General features: G+C 33.3%; 1 protein-coding gene across 10 annotated transcripts in view; it reads right to left on the minus strand.

The window, feature by feature from the left end:
- The window catches only part of DGKB (diacylglycerol kinase beta), a 731665-nt gene that overhangs the window by 425535 nt on the left and 286294 nt on the right, over nt 1-19836 (minus strand). For all 10 annotated transcript variants that reach the window (XM_078059329.1, XM_078059328.1, XM_078059325.1 and 7 more), the window contains 3 exons: nt 11739-11824; nt 8464-8553; nt 2446-2606 (listed from right to left, as the gene is read on the minus strand). In XM_078059329.1, the coding sequence (XP_077915455.1) occupies nt 2446-2606; nt 8464-8553; nt 11739-11824 (337 nt within the window). The remainder of the gene's footprint in view (nt 1-2445; nt 2607-8463; nt 8554-11738; nt 11825-19836) is intronic.

Consider the following 19836-nt stretch of genomic DNA (forward strand, 5'->3'; position numbering starts at 1 on the left):
CCAGATGACTTCCTTCCCAGGGGAATTCTACCAAACATTTAAAGAAGAATACCTATTCTTCTGAAACTGTTCCAAAAAATAGAAATGGAAGGAAAACTTCCAAACTCATTTTATGAGGCCAGCGTTACCTTGATCCCAAAAGCAAAGACCCCATCAAAAAGGAAAATTATAGACCAATATCCCTGATGAAAATGGATGCAAAAATTCTCACCAAAATACTAGCCAGCAGGATCCAACAGTACATTGAAAGGATTATTCACCACAACTAAGTGGGGTTTATTCCTGGGCTGTAAGGTTGGTTCAACATCCGCAAATCAATCAATGTGATACATTATTAAAAGAAAGAACAAGAACCATATTATCCTCTCAATAGATGCAGAAAAAGCATTTGACAAATACAACATCCTTTCTTGATCAAAACTCTTCAGAGTATGGGGATAGAGGGTACATATCTCAATATCATAAAAGCCATCTATGAAAAACCCAAAGCGAATATCATTCTCAATGGGGAAAAACTGAGAGCTTTCCCCCTGAGGTCAGGAAAACGGCAGGGATGTCCACTATCACCACTGCTATTCACCATAGTACTAGAAGTCCTAGCCACAGCAATCAGACAACAAAAAGAAATAAAAGGCATCCGAATCGGCAAAGAAGAAGTCAAATTCTCACTCTTTGCAGATGATATGATACTTTATGTGGAAAACCCAAAAGACTCCCCCCCAAAACTGCTAGAACTCATACAGGAATTCAGTAAAGTGGCAGGATATAAAATCAATGCACAGAAATCAGTGACATTCCTATACACCAACAACAAGACAGAAGAAAGAGAAATGAAGGAGTCGATCCCATTTACAATTGCACCCAAAACCATAAGATACCTAGGAATAAATCTAACCAAAGAGGCAAAGAATCTGTACTCAGAAAACTATAAAATACTCATGAAAGAAATTGAGGAAGACACAAAGAAATGGAAAAACGTTCCATGTTCATGGATTGGAAGAACAAATATTGTGAAGATGTCAATGCTACCTAGAGCAATCTACACATTTAATGCAATCCTTATCAAAATACCAGGAAAGATACTGAGGGTTGCTGGAGTGGTTGGGGGTGGGAGGGATGGAGTGGCTGGGTGATAGACATTGGGGAGGGTATGTGCTATGGTTAGCACTGTGAATTGTGTTAAGACTGTTGAATCACAGACCTATACTGCTGAAACAAATAATACATTACATGTTAAAAAAAAAAAAAGAAGGTAGTAGGAAGGGAAAAATGAAGGGGGCAGAAATTGGAGGGGGAGACGAACCATGAGAGATGATGGACTCTGAGAAACAAACTGAGGGTTCTAGAAGGGATGGGGGTAGGGGGATGGGTTAGCCTGGTGATGTGTATTAAAGAGGGCACATAATGAATGGAGCACTGGGTGTTATACGCAAACAATGAATCATGGAACACTACATCAATAACTAATGATGTAATGTATGGTGATTAACATAACATAATAAAATTAAATTAAAAAAAAGGTAAGAAAAAGGAAAAAAAACATTATTTTTAACAATGAGAGAAAAATAATACCTTAGCCTAGGATATATAGACTATTATTTTTATAGAGTATTATTTCAGGTAGCTTGACTTCCTAAGTTTATGAATTCAATCAGTGCCTTTTATAATCTACTAGTCGTGTGTGTGCGTGTGTGTGTGCGCGTGCACATGCACATGACAGAGAAATACATGAGATTAATATTGAGCAACATATGATAAATGGAATATAATTTTGTACACAATATATTTTAAGAATTCATAACTACCAGGTAAAATATATGTACACATATATAAAATCACTGTTAAAATTATTAATTCCTTAGGGATTAAAATTACAAAAACTATTTTAATTGCCAAATGATATTCTATTTTCAGTCTAAGATTTTTCAATAAATTAAGTGAAAAGTTAGCCCTTTGACTTATTAAGCACTTGAGAATCATAGTAGCATTTTTCTTAGACTTCAGACCTAACCATAAATTTTAAAATAATGTCTATTTGTAAAAACCTGATTGGTTATAATATTTGAATACATATCTCAAAATAAGATAAAATTTGATGAATCAATTTCACATTTCAACTTTTTATGTGGAGCTTTAGCCTATATTCTAAAACATAATTATCTTACAAACCATTCTACCCTTTATTTTAGTAACACAAATAGTCAAATCAATTGCAAAAAAAGTTTCTTTCTTTTGTTTAACACATGAAAAATTTATTTATTGCTGATTCTCTGACTTTGAATAAAAGCTTATGCATATAAGCTTTATTATTGCTCATTAAAGAGGTGTTTTGTTGACACAAAAATAAAATAAATTATTCATAATCAGTAAATCTTTGTAGTGTAAGAGTTTAAACGCAGTGATTATTCTGGACTGGTTAAAAGAACAGTTAGTGCAAAGTCTTACCACGCCAATGGAAAAGTAATTATTGATGATACTGTAAGGCACTGGGTCTCCCTTCTCATCTTTGTCATTAGGTATGACTTCAAACTTCCACCTGTCCAACATGATTTCTGTGCTGTTTTCAATGTCTTTTAGGATTTTCATCAGATTCTCACCTTCATAACCTAATGAAAAAAAATTATCTTGAGAAAAAATATAACCAAATAACAAAAGCTGTATTTATATGTGTTTTAGTGTGTGTATGGGGATGTCTCATTCTAAAGCCAAACAATGCATTTTACAGCAAATTCTAACACACATAAAGAATTAACTATAATTGTGAGCTCATACAAATATTTTATTTTTAGCTTTAATTTGCAACTCATACTTCTCTCCTGTGGTGCCAATTCTCAGTATAGTCAAATGCCAAATGAACATCTCCACTGCATACCCTCATAAAACTTTATATCAATGTATTCAAAAATAAATGCTTCCATATCTTCTTACTGTTAACTCTCTTTCAGACAGGCAACACCCTCTACCCAATTATGGAAGTAAAAAGCTTGGATGCGATTTTAGACTTGTCCCTTTCCATCCCTCAATGATCCTCACATTTTACCCTCTATTGATACAGAACAATTTTTGTTTAAATAGGTCCTTCTCTTTTTCATTTTGTGACATTTCATCTCTTATTCTATATATCCAGAGTATCCCTTTTCTTTTGGTTGCCTTGCTTCTGTTCCTGCTGCAAGTTTTATATTTGATAGCACTTCTTTCCAGAAGCCACCCTCCCAAAATAATGGTTTCTCTACAGTTCCACAGTGCACAATTCTCCAAACTAGCCCTACCTAACAACTAGTACACTGTATTATAGTTATTCATATCTTTCTCACTACAAGTTTCTTTTACCAGGTCTGCCCTAGAGTAAATGCTCAACAAATCTAGTTTTAATGGATCTATTGCAGATAATCAACATGGCCTGAAAATAAAGGTATTCCTGAATATTAATATTTTCTCTTAAATGTGTCAATATAACATTATAGTCCAAACTGTAGCCTAATCCTGGTTGTGTTAATGTTTGCTTTTAACCTCCCTAAATAGTGTCCTCCTCTGTAAAAACTTCTGTTTATTGTGAGAATTAAATGAGAAAATGCATAAAAGTTCTTAGTACATGAGGCATAAGAGTAGAAAGTTCTCAACCATATAATGATAACAGAATTTGAATTGTTGTACTAAGTTAAATAATATCTCTCTCTCTAACTCTACACACAGACATATATACACATTCTTGAATTGATATTTTGAGTTGGAACAATATTTTCATAGTTTTTTTTCTGTGTCCAACTTTGGTCTATATTTTAATAATGTATTCATTGAACAAGTAAATGCCAGAGGCTATGAGTCCTCATTAGAGGTGTTAGCACACATAACGCTGGAAAAACTAATTGGGTTAAAGGAAAAAAAGAAGAGGCACTGTATTATGCCAACATTCTCTAAAGATAAATAAATTACATTTATGATGTATTAGTTGAATTAATTATTAGAAATTCAAGGCAGCCAGAATCTGGGAGTGCCTATTTAGGCACCTACCATTACTTTTTATCTTACACAGATAAAATAGTCATGTACTAGTTAATACATACAACAAAGAGTACAACAAACAATGACTAGACAGATATAAACATTAAAAGTACTAAATGGTATTTTAATAAATGTTCAATTGCATTTTTGTAGCATAATTCAAAAACTATGAATATACATAATAATTTGTGTATAATTGTACTCAATACAAACACTGAATTATTTAAAGTACAAGATTATAATAAACTTACGTATATTTCACATTTTTAATAGTTCTACCCTCATTCTCAAAGTTTAATTCTAAATTTTTAATTTCTTTTAAAAATAATAAATATTAGCCTCCAAGTACATTTTATATGTTTTCCTCACTGATCTCAATTAAAAAAGTTAAGTATATTCACCTCTTTTACAAATTCTACTCATTTGAAAATAAGTATGATGATTTTCAGACATAAATGGATTTACACATATTGATGTAATATAGTATAATATAGCATGGAAGTACACTGTAATATATAATAAAATATAATATGATGTTTATATATATGCATTCAGCAGATATACAAGCAAATAATAATTATTTAAATAAAATTTTAAGCTTGTCCCCAGCTACATCTCAAGTTAATAGCAGCATGGTTCATTACAACACTAGAAAAATGTAAGAACAGCACCTGACCAGGAGAGAACAAAGTAGGAATGGATTTAGTGAAACTTAATTACCACAGCTAGATTCTACTAGTGCCACTCACCTTAAAATCTTTAGCACTGGTTATGTTGTCTAAGTTTTTATGGATAAGTATGAAAGAGGTTAATATCAATTAGCCTTCTAGCCAAATAAAAATGGAAAGAGATAGGCCATAAATCTATTTTGAGACTCACAGCATCTGCAGGTCAGAGCTAATCTACAAAGATGACAAATTCCAAATTGTAGTCCCCAATTTAACAAATACCTACACCCTACTTGTATTTATCTATGCTCAAGTTTGTTAAATAATGATTCATAGCTATAAATAGGATTGCAAAACTCAAGAAGATCATATTTTTTTTAAAAAAAAGACATATTAAACTTACTAAATATAGAAGTAAAAGATTATTCCCAGAAAAGAATGATGTTATTTTGCTTCCATTATTTTGATTTAAACCTATAATCCCTCTAGGCTAAGAAACAAAATAAAAACATAATTAGTATTTATTTTCTATTTAATGATACAATGTTATTACCAAATCTATCTAAAAAGCCACAGAAATTTTTAAAAAGGAAAGCCACATAAAGGAAAGCAACAATATAGATTTGTCAGTGTGTGCTCCATCTAAAACTCTTACTCTTCATGAAACATTTTTCCTGAAATAATCTTAGATTTTAGTCTAATTAGTACTAGAAAAATTGCAAAGAGAATGTAAATTAAGTATTTGCAAATGCCCTAGGACATCCTACATTCTTACAGTGTTGTATTTTCCCAAATATATTCTTGTAAAAAATAAGCTTCAAATCAATATATTCCAGTGACCTAAAGTGAACCAAATGATTATTGGTTGAATAAAGTCCTTTCTTTCCCAAATGCTAAGCATGATGATACTTGCTACAAATATATACTCAGCACAAACACTAGGCAAACAATTTGATGGTTTGGTATAAGAAGCTACAAGGCAGGTACTATCATTTTTTCAAGCTCTAATGAGGAATCTGAAGCCCACGGTTGGTAAGCAACTTGCTCAAAGTTAGTTATACACCTGGCAAGAAATAATCACACTTCACAGCATGTTTCTTTATTAGTAAACTCTATCAAATGGCATCTGCGTTTTCTTAATCATTCAACTTAGGCACCTTGCAGTCCCCCCAAAGCCCCTCTTCAATCCACGGACAAGTTCTACCAGTCTTTCCCTAAAAATAGAACTCCACTGGGTCTACTTGTCTCATTCCCATTACCACCACCCTGGTCCAATCCCTTCATTCTCTAATTGGAAAAACTATAACACAAGTTCTTATTTGGAAAACTATGATTCTCTACATTTTCAGAATTTCTTAATTTTCTTCAGTGTATACTGAAGAATATACCTCCCAATTAATCTATTTTTGAAAACATAAATGTCATTGTATCATGCTGTTTTTGAAACTCTTTCCAAGCTTCACTTTGTGCTTCAGATTCAATCAAATAAAACCCCTGCATTATTTGGCTCTTGATTGTCTCTCCAATCTCATACTAGTCACTGTCTCCCCTACCCCCACTCCCTACTTACCCACTGCCTCACAGATGATTAAAGAGTCACATCAGCCTTCCTTGAGCCCTTTCAATTTCAGAAGCTATTTTTCCTTCCTTACATTTTAAATCTAGCTTAAATGTTACTTCCTTGGAGAGGCCTTCTAGATCACTTAGCTGAATAGTTTCCCTCTACTATTCTCTAAATACGTTTGAGTCTTACATAGCTTTGATCTTATTTTGTATTTATATATTTTATTGTTCATTGATTTATTACCTGTGTATTCAATGAAAACATAATCTCTAGAAGGTAGGAACTTTTATTTATTTTTTCACTCTAAATCCAGGATGTAAAACAGTGTCAACACATGCAAGGCACACACAGAGAGTTTATTAATAATATATACTTTGGCATATACTACAATTTGTGTGTCTTTGACTACTGATAATAATATATCTTAAATTGTTTCATAAGAAAATCATTAGAAGATGACCCAAATGGAACTTCCATGTCAATTTTGAGATTGGAGCCATTTATGAGTTTGGAATCTAAGTGAAACCATTAATTTTCAAATATCAAAAATATTTTTCAAAAGAATACACAAGAGGGGCGCCTGGGTGGCTCAGTCAGTTAAGCGGCTGCCTTCGGCTCGGGTCATGATCGCAGGGTCCTGGGATCGAGCCCCGCATCGGGCTCCCTGCTCAGCGGGGAGCCTGCTTCTCCCTCTCCCTCTGCCTGCCTCTCTGCGTACTTGTTCTCTCTCTCTATCTCTCTGTCAAATAAATAAATAAAATCTTTAAAAAAAAAAAAAAAGAATACACAAGAAGCCACATGTGTGATTCTCTTCCTTTTAATCAATATAGACATGTAAGCACTAGCAAATATAAGCATCTTATAAGCAATGGTTCTATCCATCTGTCTGTCTGTCTTTAGATTCTATGAGATTTAACTCAGTGTTTCATGATATTCTTTTACTAATTTATACCCTTAATGAAAATTATAAATATATCATATACCAAGTTTTTAACCTAGTCTCCAACTCTGTCTGTTATATATATATACACAAACATACACATACACATATACAAAACACAGCTTAGAGTTTACCAGTTGGTCTGATACTCATGGAAAAATTGTTCTCAAATTTTTATTGTAAATCAGAGTTATTTAGGGAGTTTGTTTAAAAAGAAAATCATCTGCCCAGGTCCACCCCAGAGATTTCCATTCAGCATATCTGGGGTGAGGTCAGGCCACTGTATTTTTAACAAGCTCCCCAAGGACTTCTCATTCACACTTAGTAGACACTTTTTAACTTCTCTAAGTAGACACTTTTTAAACTCTAAGCTAAAGTTACTTAGTTTCAATTCTGGCTTCTTTAGCAAAATCTGGTTTTCTTTTCTTTGGCATCTTCAGGTAAGTAGAGCCTATTAATGATACATCAAATTATTTTAAGACCTTTTAAAATACTTCCCCTTTACCCTGTTTCATCCACACTATTCCATTTTGAGTTCCTTGGATATGTCAAGTAGCTTCCTATCTCTGGGCCTCTTACTTGAGATTCTTTCTGCCTCTAACGTCTACCCTCAGTTCTATATGGCTATCATTACTCCATCCATTAGGGTTCTCCCTATGTTATCTAGTTATTTCCTCCAAGAGACCTTTTGTTATGTTGGTTATAGGTTTACTTGTTAGTAGGAAGTCTCACAATTTACTTATGACTTTATGTGCCACTAGAATTCAAAGCCTCTTTGAAGGTAGACCTTGTTTTCTGTCCTTAACCTTCTACCCCAAGAATAGAACATACCCACTTCGTATAAAGTGGGTCTCAAAAAATAAGTGTTATTTAATGTATTCATTCCTGGACAAGTCATTCATTAGCCTTTCAATTTTTTTCTTTGTTAGTGATGTTACTACACAACTCAGAGATTAAAAATCTGAACAATACTTTAGAGTTAATCCATGCTTATCTCATTTTTTAAGTTAGAAACCCTAAATCAAGGAGGTTTAGAAACTTGCCTTGCCCCATCAAGCCTATAATCAGTATCAGATTAAAGGCCAGCACTCACAGTCTAGCTCCTGGTCCACTATTTCCTTCTCTACCCCAGACTATTGTTCAAAATTATATACTATATCTCTCACAGCAATTATATTTGCTAAATTCACATGGCAGTTGTCATATATTAAAAATGATGGGCTTAGTTTTTTGGGGAAAATGCTCTGCACTGTATTTCTGTTTTTTAAGATTTTCATTAGCTGTTTTACCTCCTCCCCATCGCAGGCATCTTGCTAGATCATTGCCGGTCCCAAGAGGCAGAATAGCAACTGGAGGATGCTTGACAACATTAGCCTTTTCTGTGGAATCAAAAATTAAAATAAAATAAAATTTTGATCACAGATGGAACAACAGTAGAAAAGACAGCTTGGCATGAAATGAAGGCATTCCACTAGGTACTTAAAAACAGAAAAAGTTATGTTTTATAGCTATATACAATTAGAAAGTAAGATTAATTTGTATGTATTTGTAGCAATTTATAAAACACAGATAAATACCATAATTCACGAAGTGATAGGAATTTTCAAGACTCATGTCTGAAGAAAGCCTTTTAAAATCTTAACTCAGGGAACGCCTCGGTGGCTCAGTCAGTTAAGTATCTGCCTTTGGCTCAGGTCATGATCCTGGGGTCCTTAGATCAAGCCCTGTATTGGGCTCCCTGCTCAGCGGGAAGCCTGCTTCTACCTCTGCCTGTCACTCCCCCTGCTTGTGTGCACACGCGCTCTCTCTCTCTCTCTGACAAATAAATAAATAAATTCTTCAAAAAAATAAAATAGAATCTTAACTCAGTTAAAAATTGTTGTGGATTTAACATCATGGAAATTTCAAGGATGCGTATATATGCATCATAAGAATATACTAGAGGGACATCACCAAAGTGGAGGTGTGGGTTCCTATAAAAAGTTCTTTTGCAACACCAACTCTAGGTGCATTTCACTTTAAGGAATAAAATATTTTGAAAAATCAAACTCTAAAAGCTAGTAAAATGCTAAAAATGTTTCACTGTGTTGTTCCTACCCATGGTGCTGCTTTGGGTCAGAGTAAGCAATATAAGAACTGGGTAACTCTGATAATCAGCAGGTTTTCTTCAAGATTAAGCTTTACAGAACATAATGCTTTGGGCTCAGAGCAGTAAAAATCACTACCATCAAAATTTCACATTTTTTAAAAGATTTTATTTATTTATTTGAGAGAGAGAGCAAGAGCAGGGGCAGGAGGGGAGAGGGAGAAGCTGACTTCCCACTGAGCAGGGAGCCAGACACAGCGCTCCATCCCAGGACCCTGGGATCATGATCTGAACTGAAGGCAGATGCTTAACTGACTGAGCCACCCAGGCACCCCAAAATTCCACATGGTTTTGTTTATATTGATTGATATAGAGAGAGAGAGAGCACACACATGCATGCACATGAACAAGCTGGAGGGTTGGGAGAGGGGCAGAAGCAGAGGGAGAGAAAGAATCTCAAGCAGACTCCATGCTGGGCATGGGGCCCCATGCGGGGCTCAATCTCACAACCCTGAGATCATGACCTGAACCAAAACCAAGAGTTAATGCTTAACCAACTGAGCCACCCCGGTGCCCCCACATAGTTTTGTTTAAGCCATCATATGGCTTGAATGACTCTCACAAACATATATTATTTTCTTCATTTTTTCTACTTTCTCAGCCCCTCAAAGTGAGTATTTGTCTATGTGGAAGAATGGGGAGGGAACAGATTATTTAGGGATGGATGTGTCATTGTGTAATAGCCAAGGCTTAGATGCGAGCTAAAATAAACTCACAATATCCTACCGTTTTCACTAAAATTCTCACAAGTATTCAGACTCTGTTCAAGCAACTCTAATTTCTGCAGTTTCCGAATTCTGATTTTCTCCTTAGATATTGCATATTATACTATTTACATCTTTTATTGGAAGGCCAAAGAACACAATTTTCACTGTTTCTTTAAAAAAAAAGTTAGTAGACTAAAATCATAAGATGCTTACAAAAAGTGTGCTGACAACATGTATTTACTTTTAATTTGAATACTTTTGTGTGCATGAAAAGATAGAATACGCTCACCTGCATTAACTAAATAAAAGTGTTTCAATTTATATAGGCAGTAAAACTTATTTTGAACAAATTATTTCCCTTTTCTGAAAGGGCCCATTTAAAAAAAAATTATTTGAGAGAGAGAGAGAGAGGATGAGCAGGAGGGGCAGAGGGAGAGGGAGAGAATCTCAAGCAGACTCTGAGCTGAGTGCAGAGCCAAACACGGGGCTTGATCTCAGGACCCTGAGATCACGACCTGAGCCAAAACCAAGAATTGGATACTCAACCAACTGTGCCACCCAGGTGCCCTGAAATGGCCCATTTTTAACAAAGAATTAGTCAATAAAGAAATGGATATTTGTTTGGGATTTATCTCCTAATGAAGGCCAATTCATGATCATTTTACTGATTAGTAATCACTTCTGACAGCTGACTGTCTCTGAAAAACCAGATAATTTTTCTAAATCATCAAGATTTTGTGATACATTCTACATTTTATCCTCAGTCATGTATCTGCTTTGTTTGCTTATAAAAATAAAGTTGTAAAAATGTCAAGAGAGAAGCAATCTAGGTTAAGGTTAAAGGATGAGCTCTAATCCCAGCTCTGTCAATTTACAGCTCTGACTCCATTCTAATTATTTAACTTCTCCACACCTTAGAGCCTCTCTCTAAAATAGGATTATCTAGGGCGCCTGGGTGGCTCAGTTGGTTAAGCGACTGCCTTCGGCTCAGGTCATGATCCTGGAGTCCCTGGATCGAGTCCCGCATCAGGCTCCCTGCTCGGCAGGGAGTCTGCTTCTCCCTCTGACCCTCCCCCCTCTCATGTACTCGCTCTCTCTCATTCTCTCTCTCTCAAATAAATAAAATCTTTAAAAAATAAAAATAAAAAAATAAAATAGGATTATCTATACTGTGTCACAGAGTTGTGAGAATTAAGATAAATGGGGGGGGGGCAAAAATCTTAGCACAACATCTATGAGAGAGTACATGATAAATAAAAAATAGCTATGGTAATAATAATGATGGATGCATATGATAAGAATGTCCACAGAGGGTAAGGTTTTGAGGTGCCATGCTTAAATAAAATAAGCACATCTATTTGATGTAAATTTTATCACAAATGTTAAGATTCTCTTTGGCTCCCTCCCCAGGTCAAAGAAACAAATAGAATTTGTAGAGCCTGATTTGAAAATAGCTCTGAGGGTTTAGTAAATTCCATGAGAAGCGGATTAAAAAAGAAAGATTTTTAGATACTTGCAAACTATTTTGTCAATTAAAACTTTGAAATATAGCAAACACATTAAACCAGTAAGTAACGTACAACAATGCCAGATACCCGATTATATCACTGTAGCATCCAAAGATATCAATGCATTAATAAAATAAATAAAATACACAGAATTTTAGGTTACTACTCTCAACCCAGCCACGTTAAGTATGTGTCTTCATTACCTATGCAGTCCAAAATCCACCCCACGGTTCCATCTCCACCACAGGCTAATACTCTGAAATCAGGAACATCACGGAAAAAGTTTAACCTGCAAAATAAGCACGTTATGGCACGTGATTGATACTTTAAAATTCGGACTTGTAGAGTTTTGTATTCTTAGCATTTTATCTAATAAAAGACATTTTTATTTGATGAAAACTGTAAGATAATCTCAACAATTTTATTGAAAAATATTAAATTCTTATCTAGAATAAAATTCTAAAATTAAAGAATTAACATCTTGATTTAAACATATATTAGATAATATATTTTATTTTTTCTTTTATCAACTCAAGTTTAAAAAAACAAAATACATTATAATAACTTTTATTAAAATATTCTCATTTTGATTATATGTGATCTGCATTTCACATATAATCCAAAGTGACATTTACTACAGCATTTCATTGAATAATTGAGATTCAATAATTGAATTGAAAAAATTCTCTTTTGAATCATTATATAAATACAACTATTTTGCCAGCAAATATGTCTTTGAGAGTTTTCAGCCTTTTCCATTACTGGAAGAAATTGATCACACTGCTTTGGGGTTCTGTTTCAGTGTTTCCTTTGACTTAGAATTTGCAAATGGGAGCCAGGCTTCCACTTGTCTTTTGACATGGCCCTCAGTGTCTGCTACCTCAGAACACTCAAGCCTAATTGCTGGGTGCCCATAGCTTCTGTTGCTAGTGCATACAGCACTATGCTTATTAAAGCAACCTACCTTGGAGAAAGTTAAAAAGGCAGGTAACACAGCCAGTTATACAACTGTACATGCTTATTTTCTTGCAATAAAAAAGAATTGAAACAAGACAGAAATATGTGGAATGTGTCTGTTTACCTCCCTTGCACAGGAATAATCACTGGCAGTAATATAATATGCAGTCATCCAAGAAACTTTTCTATATATTTACATATGTGAATATACACATATGAATTTTATTATACACATATTTTTAACATGAATAGGATCATGCTATACATCCTGTTAATTTGTGTGCATTTTTTAATAAAAATGTCTAAGAGATCTTTCTGTGTCAGCTCATACAATGTTGCATCATGATTTACAGTAAGTGAATGTATTACATAAGGTATTCATTGTGTGATCAAATAAACCATTTCTCTTCAGGTACTGTTAAACTAATTCTAGTGTTTCACTATTACAAAAAATAAGTATTATAGTTAATACTATTTGAAGTACATTTACGTGAACATATGCATATGTTTTGAAGGTTAATCTTCTAGAAGGGAAATCCACTATACCATCATACTACTCTCTGAACAGCTCCTGCTATAAAAGATGTGTCAATTTCTGTCAACTCCGAAACACTACGTGTAAACAACTTTATGATATTTCTTCAATAATAATGAAAAATCAAATTATGCTTTTATTGTAAAATCACACATTCCTGTTTGCAAGTGGGTTGAGCATATTTTTGTAGGTTTATAGCTATGTGATCTCTTCTGTGAACTGCATCTTCAAACTCTTGCCCATCTTTTCCACTGAGTTGTCTTTTATTATTATCTTATAATTTCTACATATTATGAGTGTTGTTTTTCATTTAAATTAGCATTATTGGAAAAACATTTTGTTGAAGTAATATAAATAATGCTTAAACATAATAGAAATGTATAAAAATTAACTAAAACCCCACCACCTGATATTAAGAGCCATGAATATCTAGAATATCAAACTTTCACATATTTCCTTAGGTATTATATTATGGATATTTACCTTTTGTTAGACATGTTGCAATATTTTGAGTCTTTTTCCCATTTGTTTGCTTATATCTTGTATAATATAATATTATTCATAATTTAAGTACCTATGTACCAATTGCCCACCCCAATGGGAGAACATTTCCAAAACTTACATAGACTGCTGTGCGGTCCATTTCTCCTCATCCACAAAAGTGAGCGCTATTCTAAATTTTCAGTTATCCTACACATGCCGTAGACAACATTCTGTTCACTTTTTGCTTTTTCCACTTAGTATTGTTATTAAGACTCATTCATGTGATAGCTGAAGTTCTCTCCATGCATAGTTGAAGTTATTTAATTTTTACTGCTAATTATCATTTATGTGAGTGTGCCTTTTTAAACCCATGTCAATGGACATTTGGATTGGTTAGTTTATATTCTTATAAAAACTGCATTATTGGACATGCTTCCTAGTGCTCATGGACAGTGGATACTTTCAGAGTAGGGTATACTTTTATGCAAATTTTTGTTTCCCAAAAAAGTTGTATCAATGCATGCATTCATTTTCAACATAGATATTTGACTGAGTACATTCTTTCTAACAATTTTAATGTCACACTTCTTAATTTCATGGGTTTCCTCTTTTGTGAAATGGCTATTCTTGACTTTTGTTTCCTTTCTCTACTTTTTCTCTTCTTGATTTGTAAAAATTCTTTACTTGTTCTTAATTTTAATGCTTTTTTGCAAGTATCTTCTACACAAATTGAATTTTTTTAACTTTAACGTGTATTTTAATAAACAAGATTTGGTTTTAATGTATTCAAATTTATCAACCTTTTCATAAGTGGTTAGCACTGTGACCTGTATTGTGTAAGAAAAGTTTGCCTACTCAGAGGTCAGAAGATAATTCATGTATACTCTTTTTAAAATTTCAGTTTTCCTTTTAACAGTTCTATGTTGTGGTGTGAGGTAGGGATCCCTTTATTCGCTTCCCTTCCTCTTCCTTTCCCCCTCCCTCCATCCTCTCTTTCTTTCCTTTTCCCTCTTTTTTTTTCCCCTTCCTCCCTCCTTTCTTTCCCTGTGGCTGTTGTGCACCAAGTTTTCTCTCTTCTTTAATCCATGCTTTCATTTATTACATAATTCCACTTCCTACCATGCAAGCTCCATCATAAATCAGATTTCCATATATGAGTAAATTTCTTTTTGAACTGTTTTATTTTATTCATATTTTGTCCACCCCTGCACCAGTACCACATTCTTATAATTCCTTAAGTACTTTTATAGTAAGTCTATATCTCACAGAGCATGAAGAACCTAGGGTATTATTCCTTCTTTGATTTTCTATATATATTTTAAAGTTAACTTGTCCTATTCCACAATAATAAAGATAAAAACAAAAAAAACAATTATGACTTTGATCAGAGTAACATTAAGCCTATAGATCACTTTTGGGACAAATAAAATCCATATAATGTTAATTAGGTTTCCTCATCCATGACTATAGTATACCAATAATGATGGTACTATTGGTGCTCTCCAATGCTTATAATTGTTATTTCTTATTGTGCTGTCTAGAGCTCCAAAACATCGCTGAATTGGGATATTCATAGGAAATGCTCCTATCTTGTTTCTAAATTTAAATGGAATATTTCTACATTTTCCCCATTTAATATGATGTTTTCGTACAGATTTTCTTTTTCTTTTCTTTTTTGAGAGACATCTTTTATAAGGTAATAAAATTTCCTTTTATCTATTATAGTAAGGATTTTTATTATGAATCTGTTAAATTTTTTTTCTGCATCTTGAGATGTTAACATGGTTTATCTCATTTAATCAATAATGTGGGAATATATATTTAAATATTTTTGTATCATTAAAGCACCCTTACAAGATTTTTATATATCCAAATTGGACACTGTTTATTAATATTTTTATAGAGAACTGGATTCAGTTTGCTAATATTTTGCTTAGACATTTTGAATCTATATTCCTGAACACAATAGACTTACTGTTTTACTTCCTGATACCATCTCTAAGTTTTTGACAAAATTATTCTGTCTCAGAAAGTGAGTTGCAGAATATGCCCTCATCTTCCATTTTTGGAAGCATCTGTACAATTTTGGAAGTTCCTTAAAACTCGTAGCACTTGCATATAAGCTATTCTATTTCTGGTGAGTCTTTGGTTTCTCTCTTTCTTTCTATTTTTAAATAATTGTTTGAATTCCTTTAATGATTATTGAACAAAATTTCTATTTTCTAATTCTCCCTAAATCAGTTTTTGCCAGTTACATATCCTATTAATTTGTCTATGTCCTAATTTTCAAACATTGTCTCATTGAAGCCTAGAAAAGTTTTTCAAAATAAGCTGGCAGCCGAAAAGTTTACCATAAAGCTAATTGTTTTTGGTGAAAGCCTAACCATCCATTTGACTCACCATTGTTCTTCTATTCCATGATGATGTTTCATCTGTTATTCATTCTTGTTTCTTTTAAAATTGTCATCATTGGTTCTTCAGCAGCATCCTACCCCCAAACATAAACCCCATGTGACTGTCAGACCAGCTTACTCTCTGTAAATTGATTGCTAAATGGATTGAAAAATTGACCTATCTCAGCCTCTTAATCCACTCAATCCATGCTGTTTTCCCTAGAGATTCATTCATTCTTTATTTCATTCATTCAATGAACTGTAGCCTTGGAAAATTATTTAATCATTCTGAGCCTTGGCTTCCTTATCTTTAAAATGGAGTTAATGCCATTAGCTTCATTGGGCTGTTTTAAGAAATAAACAATATGTGTATGTAAATTAAATTGTATTATCCATAGGTTATTACTAATTCAATTATTTTTCCCTTCATTAAAAGTAGTATATATGTTTTATAGGTCAGAGTGCCACTCCTCTATTTTCACCCCTCTCCCCCAGTGTTCTGGCAAAATAATCTCAAAGAGAACTTCCTACCAAGCAAAGCTGGATGGACAGTGAGTTTTCCTACCTTCAATCTTAAACTATAGCCAATGAACTACTGGGAGACTTGCTTATGGCATTGCATTAGGGACAGAAAGTGCAGAAGAAAGTAGGTCTGATTGAGAACAAACAAACCCAAGAGACTTGGCAAGAACCAAAATGCAGGGCTCTGCATGGGTACTGACTTTTCACTCATTAAGCTGTAAAGACCAGCAGATGTGCGGCTCCCACTTCAAAGGATATCCTAACAACAAGAAGGATGTGGGAATAAGAAGTGTCTGGAAAGATGCCTGTTAGTAGAAATTTTAGTACTGTGTACTATACTTTCACCTACCAATTTCAGAGGTTCACTTGCAGAATTAATACATATAAACATTTTGTAATGAAGTAATCATGCATGGCCCCAGAATTTATTTAGACTATTTTTATGGAAATTTATGAAATTAAAACTTAAAATGACTTATGAAGTGGATTAATAATTTTTGAGTTTTCAGTGTTGGTCATTAATGCTCTCCTAGAGCATTGACTATTTATCTAAATAGCTAAATGTGAAGGAGATCTTATGTTAATGTACAGGTTTAGTAGCTCCGTGTCAGATGCTTTCCTACCACATTGCTCAACAGCCACCACTACTGCACACCCTATAAAAAGGTGGATGGCGAGGTTTTGAAGCACTAAAAGCAAATCAAGATACTAAGATTTAGAAGTCTACTTTCCACTTCTAAAAAGTGTTAAGATAAAACTAATATAGAAAATTTAGGAAGTTTTAATTTGTACCTGACAATAGTACTTAAAAAGCACACTGGGACATTTTTTTTTTTTTTAAAGAGGAAAGAAAACCTGCAGTACTGATTCCATAATCTTGGAAAGTGTCTTATAATTAGATTTCATAGATGACGATATGTAGGAATTTCTTTTTATTCCAATCTCCTATTTTATCATTTAAAGAAAATAAATGATCCTGTCATTTATATATGATTGGGCTATATCAGTTAGAAATCAGATTGAACATATAAAAATAAATTAATGTATAGCAATTAAACAATGTACATATTATAAAACTATATTCTGTGATATTTAGAAGAAACCAGTATGAGATTCATAAATAGTGTTATCATAATAGCATGGAATGAATGCTCATTTAATTGTACCTATTCATATCTCTTTGTATTAAAGAAACACAAGGTTGAAGAATCGAAAATAACTTTATTTTATGCCCTCAACTTTCCTTTTCCTCTTCTTTGTCAAGAGCTTGCCTTAAGAAAGGTCTGCATTCTGATTTAAGCATTTTGAGCCAGGAACAAACATTCTTATCTCTTATTCAGCTCAATTCATATTCATACCTGCATGTACACAGTTACATATTATTCTTACAGTTTTAAGATTAAATGGCTTCACAATTGCCTCACTAAAATTAGGTTGAATTTTCTGATTTGTGATGTTGTTATTGTTTTCAAAACCATATTTATAGTCTAGAAAATCAATTCCTAATACATTCCACCTCATTTCCTGATACCCAGAGTACATCTATACATACATTGGCATCACTGGATACTATTACTGCTGCTGTAGGCAGGTTGGAAAATCTATGCATGAAGCAATTATGTCCCCCAAAAGTTTCTTCTATACTATATATTACCAAATTGGGGGAGGGTTATATTTGATCTTTTCCTGTGGATCTTGATAATGTCAGCTTCAAAGTGATTAATCATCAACTATAATGTGCCTCCCCCAACATTTCAGCTTAAAGTAAAACTAATTGTAACCATGTCCTCTTGTCTCATATCTTAGGTACTCAATTTTACTAATAAATTATAAAGGTTAGGTAAACTAGAAAGTGCACATGTTTTAACAAATTTGGCTAGTCTTTTGAGGATATTGTATGAAAGATAAATTTACACTGTTTTGGGCAAGGGGACATTTCATGTAGATAAGTGGGATAGTCAAAAAATGTAATTTGGACTCATTGATATGAACCAAGTATAACTTAATGCTATTACCATCACAGCCAGAAATAACTTCCAGAAATAATTTGACAAAATATATATCCCAGTGCACCATTAACAATTGAAACATTAATTCCATTATATAATCTTTGGAAATATCAAAAACATATTTTATGCATATGTGTATTTTATAAGAGAAGGAGAGAGAAAGAGTAAGGGAGAAAGGCAGTGAGAAATGCCAAAGAGATCATGAGAGACAGAAAATGAGGGGGAACATTTGTTCCTGGGAAACCACTGTTATTTTATTAAATAACTTTAATACTCTCCCTGGCATAAAATGAATTAGAAAGGAGAAATCAGGAAACAATAGGCTCCACAATGTGGTCCAAATATTTGTTCCTTTTTGACTAGTGCACATAATTCTTGGAAAATTAATGTGTTACAAAATATCAAACTCTCTCAGATCATTTTTTAATGAATAAAGACAAAGTAGTACTTAGCTAAAATGGTCTTAACCTTTTATTGAAACTACTCATGATTTTATTTGTATAATAAAATGATTTTATAAAGATCTTACTTTAAATTATAAATTTATTCTTGTATGTAGAAAATAACAACCCTTTTAGGATGTTTTAAATATATATAAACATAAATTAGTATTTAAGGGCCAAGTAACTGAAGAACATAAAACAACCTTTTTGTAGAAATTTCCTCTCATCTATACATGTTAAGAATTTTCTGTATTAGAATGGAAGGGAGGTAATTTTTTTAAAAGATTTTATTTATTTATTTGAGAGAGAGAGAGTGAATATGAGCAGGGGGAGGGGCCCAGGGAGAGGGAAAAGCAGACTCGCCACTGAGCAGGGAGCCAAAGTTTGGGCTCCATCCCAGGACCCCAGAGATCATGACTTGAGCCCTGAGCCAAACGCAGACGCATAACTGACTGAGCTACCCAGGCACCCCAGAAGGGAGGTAATCTGACTTAGTATTTACATAACTATATTTAGTGCTACAAATATGCAATCAAATTTGTGACTATATACACGTATCTTCATTCCTCAAAGTCCTAACATATATGTATGTAGTTTGCATACTAACAAATATGTATGTACATGAAAATGCAATTTAAATATTTCTTCTAAGTTTGTAAGTTTTATGACTACAACATAAGGAAAAAGGACTGAAAAGTTTGAAGTGAAGAATGAAAAGAAATATATGATAAAGCGTTTTAATTCACACATATTTCCTGATTTTTAAAAGAAGTTAACTTGGAAGAATTCACTCTTAATACTTCCAATTGGAAAGCACAAAGACATCATCTGTGGTCCAAAGAACACTATCTAAAATTAACTCCTAAAATGTAACAGCAGAAGTGATTAGGTTGCTTAGGTCTCTTTGGCACATCTACTCAAATCCATTTTGTCATCCTAACACTTTCATTGTTAGTAAT

This window comes from Halichoerus grypus, chromosome 12, assembly GCF_964656455.1.
Source record: "Halichoerus grypus chromosome 12, mHalGry1.hap1.1, whole genome shotgun sequence".
Taxonomy (NCBI): domain Eukaryota; kingdom Metazoa; phylum Chordata; class Mammalia; order Carnivora; family Phocidae; genus Halichoerus; species Halichoerus grypus.